Raw genomic sequence first — 7,895 nt, forward strand, 5'->3', positions numbered from 1 at the left:
AAAGTGGAGGTTGCAGTGAGCCCAGATTGTGCCACTGCATTCTACCCTGGGTAATAGAGCAAGACTCTGTCTCAAAAAAAGAAAGAAAATTTATCCAGATTCACCTTTTGTTATTAGCATTGTAAAACAAATGCCTTTAACATTTGTGTACTGTGTATTTACCTATACACAGTTATCTTTCTGAACCCCTTGAGTATATATTACATATATCATGTCCCTGACCTCTAAATATTTCAGTGTATATTTCCTAAGATAGATATTTTACTATAGAATCACAGTACAGTTATTAAGTATATAAATTTACATTGACATAATACTTTTATCTAAGCTACCATCCATATTCCAGTTTTGTCAGTTGACCTAATAATGTTCTTTATAGAACTATTTTCTTCCTTTATTACAAGATCCAGGCTAGGATCAGATACTGCATTTAATTGTCCTATCTCTTTAGCATCCTTTAATCTAAAATGTATCCACTGCCTTTCTTTGCTTTTATGACACTGATCTTTTAAGTTATTGCTTTTTTTTTTTAACAGAGTCTTGCTGTGTCATCCAGGCTGGAGTGCAGCGGTATCATCTCAGCTCACTACAACCTGTCTCCCAGGTTCAAGCAATTCTCATTTTCAGCCTCCCAAGTAGCTGGGATTACATGCATATGCCACCATACCCGGCTAATTTTTATAATTTCAGCGGAGATGAGGTGTCGCTGTGTTGGTCAGCCTGGTCTTGAACTCCTGGCCTCAAGTGATTGCCTATCTTGGCCTCCCAAAGTGCTGGGATTACAGGAGCGAGCCACCATACCCAGCCAATATTTACATTTTGAAGAATATAATTTGTCCCTCCCTTTCCAACCTACCTTTGTAAAAAAAACAAAAACAAAAAACCAGTTCCTCATTTTGGGTTTGTTTGATGCTTCCACATAATTAGGTTATGGTAATACATTCACAGCCAGAATACCGCATAGGTGATGTGTCCTCCGAAGGGTATTACATCTGGAGGTACACAATGTTCGTCTGTCCTTTAATGCAATGTTAACTTTGATTATACCATCAAGATGTTGCTCAATTTCTTTCCTTCATAATTACAGTTTTTGTTTCCCTTGCAGCTAATAGTCTGGAGGAGAAATTCTAAGACCATGCAAATATCCTGCTCCTGATTAAAAAAAAAAAAATTCACCCTAGATTTAGTTCCCAAAGATGATTCTTACATGATTGAATCTTTATCATAATGGTTGCACAACAGTTTTTCAGGTGCAGCACTCTCTCCAAATTTACTTACATGCTACTACAGACAAGAGCCCTTCCTTTCCCTATTTATATTTTCACTGTCACTATGGAATCATGAATTCCTGTTTTTCCCCCAATGGTTTATAATTCATTACTGAATTTGATTATTTTATCTCTCAAAGTATCCAAGATTTGGGCAGTGGTAGTATCCTCAACCTGGTTCCTATGTTTACATGACATACTCCCACCATTCTTCTGGGCACCTCCTTACTTTCTGGCATAACAAGATGTTCCAGGTTCATCTTGTATCTTCCCTGCCTCAGATCCAGAATCAGCAATTTCTCTGAGATGCCCTGTTCCTTTTAGTGAGGTATGAAATTAGAGGTCAAGATCTGGGTGGTGCATGTGGTCATTGTGCTAAGCTGTCTTTGCTTCTTATCCCTTTCAGCAAATAGAGCTAGAAAATACATGTATGTATAGAAACATATGCATACGTGGATATATACATACACATATACATGTGCCCACATACATAGATATACAAACATATATACATATTTTAGAAACCATAAGTTCACACTAATATTTCCAAATTTGTCCCAATAGGTTCTTTCTTGCTTTCTCCCCTTCCATATTTGCATGTACCTTTTTCCATTTAAGAACCGAAGTTCCTTAAATATGAATGCATTTACAAATTCACTCAAGCCTATTACATGTCTAAAATAGTTTCAAAATTTCTTCATCCATACCACTACAATAAACAAAACTGATAAAAAAAAAAAAAGAGACCAGGATTTGAACACACCACCTCTTGATCCTAATCTGCTCAAGACTAAAAGTATATAGTCTTTAGTTTTAGATATATAGTCTTTAGATATATAAGTCAAATACTGTGTTCATAAGTTACATGGATAAATTATTTTTCCCCTCATTATTATATTTTAATTTAAACCTAAATGAAGAGAAGTTAAATAACTGCTTTAAACTAGAGAAAAATGTATCAGTAACAATAATGGAAACGAACTTCTCCAGTGCAGCCATAATAGGGTGTTCCCAGCATAAAGACCATACTTCTCAGAGGAAACAAATCATCCAATGTTTTGATATTGGAGAAACGGGAGTCGAAAGCTCGGATGTCCTACATAAAATAAAAGTAAATCATCTTAGTCACAATTTCTATAGATTGCATATCAAGTTTTTTTCCTATGGGATTATGACTATGCTGTTTGCAAATGTCAATGTGAAGATTTTTCTACATAGTGCTAACAGCTAAAATTTGCTGACTGGTTATATGGCAGGCACTCTTCTATGTGCTTTACACATTTATTGAGTTCATTTAATTTTCATGACAAACCTCTGTGGCAGAGACCATTATTAGCCTCACTATATAGATGAGAAAACGGGCACAGAAAGGGGATAAATCTTGTCCAAGGTCATGCAGCTAAGAACTCACCTCAGGCAGCCAGTGCTCTTAGTCACTTAGTCCCTACACTGCACTATAATGCCCCAAATTATAGGATAACTACATACTTAAAACATGTTTTGTCCTCTTATCATATCTAAGATTATAAATGCAAAAGTAAATGCCTTTTACATTTATGAGATTACTTAAGGCAAATATTTTTGAAGGATAAAAATATAAAATTCAAGGGTATAAGTTAATGCTGGGATTTTTTCTTTTAGAGACTAAGTCCTTAAAAAAAGCACGAAAGACAAGTTTCCTAACTACACATTGTGAGTGTCTGAGCATGTAATACTTCTTACAAATAAGTTATTTTGCAAATTATATTAAATGATAATCTCTATTATACATTGCTGAATTAGTCTATATATCTTTTCATTATACAGTGTATAATAGTGTACATTAAGATAGAATTGAAATTTGATATAGACTTACCTTGACAATAGTTTGATAAACAAAAGGAACAACTTGTTTTGACCACTGTTTCTCTAGACGAACTTCACCATTTTGATTTATTTGATATTTACGACCTGTGAGTAACTGAGCATACACAACTGCAGATGTTTCATTTATTATTATTCCTTTTCTTCTCAGGTAACTAAACGAAAGAGTAAAAATGAAATATACATATGAATGAGTATGCAGACATTCTAGGACAATAACCATTAACTACCGTAAACTATCAACTCATAATCAAATGTGTAAATAAACTTTAAATAAATATGCTAGCAGTTCTAAGTACCTAACTTGAGACTTTTTGCATTATTTATTTCTCCAACTGTCTATGCGATTAAATAAGAACTCAGAGCTATAAGAAACTCCTGTTCTCACATCCACTAGGATCATTAAAAAACAGGGAAGAAATGAATTTCGGTGATGACGTGGAGAAACTGGAACATCTGTACATTGCTGGTGGGACTGTAAAATGGTGCAGCTGCTGTCAAAAACAGTTTGGCAGTTCCTCAAAAAGCAACATATAATTAATACATGAGCCAACAATTCTAAGCATTCCAACCCCCCCAGATTGGAAACAGGTACTCAAACAAATATTGATACACAAATGTTCATAGCATCACTACTCAAACAGCCAAAAAGTAGAATAATCCAAATGTTCATAAATGAACAAATGAATAAACAAATGGTGGCATATCCATACAATGGAATCTTATTCAGCCATAAAGAGAAATAAGCACTGACACATGCTACAATGTGCGTGAACTTTAAAAGCACGCTAAATGAAAGAAGGCTGATACAAAAGGCCATATACCATATGATTCCATTTATATGAAACATCTAGAATAGGTATATCCATGAAGACAGAAAACAGATTGGGGTTGCCAGGAGTATGCGATGGCTTTCCCAATCTAAAGTAATTCAGACAGCCTCTTGGTTTTTTAGGTAAAAGTTTACTGGAACATAGTCATCCATTCATTTCCTGTCTATGGCTGCTTTTGCACTACATGGTAAAGTTGAGTAGTTGTGACAGACACTATAAAGCCTACAAAGCCTAAAATATTTATTATCTGCCCTTTACAGAAGTTTGCTGACCCTTGATCTAAACATATAATCATTCTTCATTTAAGGAATATTTTCTTATCTACTTTCATTTTCTCTTTCTAGAACTCCTATTAGATAGATATTAAAATTCTGACTATATTATTTTTATCTCTTTGTGCTTTTGTACTGCTTACTGAAGGAATTCCTAAGGTTGATCATTTAGCTCACTGATTCAATTTTTAGTATGTCCATATTACCACTCAGTCCATACACCAAGCTCACTTTACCAATCACACTTTAAAAGTTTTATGTTTATACAAATATATTTCATAAAAATAGTATATAATATAGACTATATAAAATAGCATATAATATAGTATATAATTATACAACACATTATATATTTTTTCATATCAGCTTATACTTTAATGATGTTGTCTATACCAAAGTTGGTCTGAAAAAAGTCAAGTCACTTTAGCCAGAAACAAGTTTTCCAACAAATTTCTGAAACACACCATTTTCTAAAATGTATTAGAATTTTTTTCTACCACTTTCACTTAAAAGTCATTTAGGCAGTAATCTTGATATAATTCTTGATATCAGATAGCTGACCAAGACATTTCAAGAAATCTTTATCTTGGTAATTATTTGTGGTTTCAGTATTTTTCTCTCATGAAAGTAGATGCAATAATCTTTAAACTTTAATGGATAAAATCCAATTATGTATAAAATAATAACATATCATAAATAAATGGGATTTATTCCAGAAATTTAGGGGTAGATTAATATTGGAAATTCAATCAATGTAATTCATCAGATTAACAGGACAAAAATAATATAATCAGTTTGACAGCTGTGGAAAAAACATTTTACAAATCAGCACCAATTAATGATAAAAACTCTTAATCAGAAAAGGAAATTTCCTTAATCCGATAAAGAACAGTAATTAGAAACAAGCCACAGTGATAATTTTATTTAAAGATAAATTACTTAGTTTTCCCCTGAAATTGAGAATGACACAATAGGCCAGTAAAAAAAACTATAAAGCAATGAGAAAAAGATAATCAACCCAACTTTAAAAAGGGCAAAAGACTTGAACAGGCATTTCACAAAAGGGCATGCATATTCAAATGGCCAACAAACAGGAAAGGATGTTCAATTTTATTAGTCATCAGGGAAATGTAAATTAAAGCAAAATGAGATACTACTACTATACTGAAATGGCTAAAATGAAAAAGCAATAGTAAGTACTTATGAAAACAGATATCAACAAAAGTTCTTATAAACTGCTGGTAGAGTGTAAACTGATACAAACAGTTTGCAAACCTTTTTGGTAGTATCTGTTAAAGTTGAACATAGGCATATGCTGTGAAGCAGTAATTCTACTCTTAGATATATACCCAAAAAGAATGCATACATACACGTTCACCAAAAGTCCCAAATGAGAAACAACTCAAATGTTCATCCACTGTAGAATGGAAAAATTGTGCTGTATTCATACAATGTAATAGTATCATTAGTGAAAATGAACAAACTATGATTACATGTAACAATATGGATATGAGAATCACAATACTGACCCAAAGAAATCAGGCTCAAGAAGAATACACTCTGTGTGAATGAACTGCATAAAGTTCAAAAACAGAAAATACAAATGTATGTGGTTATAAGTCAAAATAGTTATCCTCATCACTGGGGGGTGGGGAGGGAGCAGCAGATGGTAATGGATAAAAGGGTGTGTAGGGAGACTCCCTGAAACTATTGCTACGGAGTAAAAGATGAAATGCTTCTGATTACTGTAAATAGAAAATTGCATGCAGGATTGTGTAAAGACAATGCCAGGTTGGACTGCCAGAATGAGCCAACATGTGCTTCCCCCTGCAGAGAGCCTATGAATGGATGTGCAGTCAGGGAGGTTTCACATCACCAAGATTCCTATCCCAGAAAAGCAGATGTTCAGAGCTCTGGGAATGGAATGCGACCCTCGTAGAGAGCCTATAAACAGACACATGGGGGGTGCCTGTCCATATGGATAAGATAAACGCCCTCATCTTGCCACGGCTCTTCTAGGCCTCTTTAGGGTTAAGGCATACCCCCTTCTGAGAAATTCTGCTCTAACTGGTTGTCTAACTTCACACCCTATTTCTATGAATTGTTTGTAACAAGCTTTTGCTGTAACTGTTACTGCTGATTAATATCTTGCTAATCATAGGTTATGGAAAGACTGTGTTCCTGTTTTAAGGCTCTTGTTAGAAATTACTGACGCACACACTGTATTGCAAATTCTTATCTCTGTATACTGTACTTCTGCGTACAGATGTTATGTTAAAGAATTACTTCATCCCCATGTGACCATCTCACCTCACAATCAAATGACCCTAAATCCCTCACTAACCTACCCCCACCCTCACTAAACTTAATAATAAATGCTGGCATATCCAGTGCATTGTTGGCACCACGGGACAGAAGGCGGTGACCCTCCTGGACACAGCTTTCACTATCTTGTGTGTGTCTATTATTTCTCGACCTGCTGATCTGCCTGGGAATAAAGAGAGAACCCCGTTGCATTGTGGGCTGCTGGCCACATCCCGCAATAAGGGTGTACAAGGGACTTCTTTGGATTATGGCAATTTTCCTGTTATTGTTTCTTGACTTGTATTCTTGTTCTACATATGAAAATTCATCAAATATACTTATTATTTCCCTTATGATTAATATACTTATAATTCGTACATATTTTTTGTTCCATATGTATACAGCCATAGTTTGGGAGACATTTCAGGTTCAGTTCCAGACTACCACAATAAAGCGAGTCACAAGAATTCTTTTGTTTCCCAATACATACAAAAGTTATGTTCTCACTGAGTCTATTAAGTGTATAACAGCATTATGTCTTTAAAAAATTGTATATATCTACTATGGTCTGGATATAGTTTGTTTGGTCCTACCAAGTCTCAAGTTGAAATCCAATCCCCAGTGTTAAGAGATGGAGCCTGGTGGGAGATGTCTGGGTCATGGGGTGGATCCCTCATAAATGGCTTGCTGCTGTCTTCCTTGTAATGAGGAGGATACGGGGGTTTATCACTCTACTAGTTCCCATGAGAACTGATGGTTAAAAAGAACCTGGCACCTCCCTCCCTACCCGTCTCTTGCTTCTTTTCCTTGCCATGTGATCTGTACACGCCTGTTCCTCTTTGTCTTCCGCTATGAGTGGAAGCTTCCTAAGGCCCTCACCAGAAGCATATGCTAATGCCATATTTCTTGTGCAGTCTGCAGAACTTTGAGTCAAACATACCTCTTTTCTTTATGAATTACACAGTCTCAGACTGGGCTAGGACAATACTCTCATTTTCAACTACAGTTGACACTTGAAAAACACAGGTTTGAACAACACAGGTCCACTTGCTAGAAGATTTTCTTCCGCCTCTAATACCTCCAAGACAGCAGATGAATCCCCCCTCTGCCTACTCAACATGAAGACAAGGATGAAAACTGTTATGATCAACCACTACCACTTAATGAATAGTAAATATATTCTCTCTTCTTTATGATCTTTTTTTTTTTTTGAGAAACAAAATTCAAAATCTATTAAAATAAAGATTGACAAAGTAGATTTTAAAATGATCAATTACATGCTTTTACAAGAAACTCACTTCAAATATAGCAATATAAACAGGTTAAAAATAAAAGGATGGAAAAAGATATATTAT

The 7,895-nt window shown here is 34.9% G+C and overlaps 1 protein-coding gene across 1 annotated transcript in view; it reads right to left on the minus strand.

Moving 5' to 3' along the window:
- The window catches only part of XRN1 (5'-3' exoribonuclease 1), a 125,293-nt gene that overhangs the window by 72,952 nt on the left and 44,446 nt on the right, over positions 1-7,895 (minus strand). Inside the window, 2 exon segments of the mRNA XM_017882269.1 lie at positions 2,251-2,364; positions 3,124-3,286. Coding sequence (XP_017737758.1) covers positions 2,251-2,364; positions 3,124-3,286 — 277 coding nt within the window.

The sequence above is a fragment of the Rhinopithecus bieti genome, unplaced genomic scaffold (assembly GCF_001698545.2).
Source record: "Rhinopithecus bieti isolate Rb0 unplaced genomic scaffold, ASM169854v2 scaffold_12642, whole genome shotgun sequence".
In the NCBI taxonomy this organism is placed as follows: domain Eukaryota; kingdom Metazoa; phylum Chordata; class Mammalia; order Primates; family Cercopithecidae; genus Rhinopithecus; species Rhinopithecus bieti.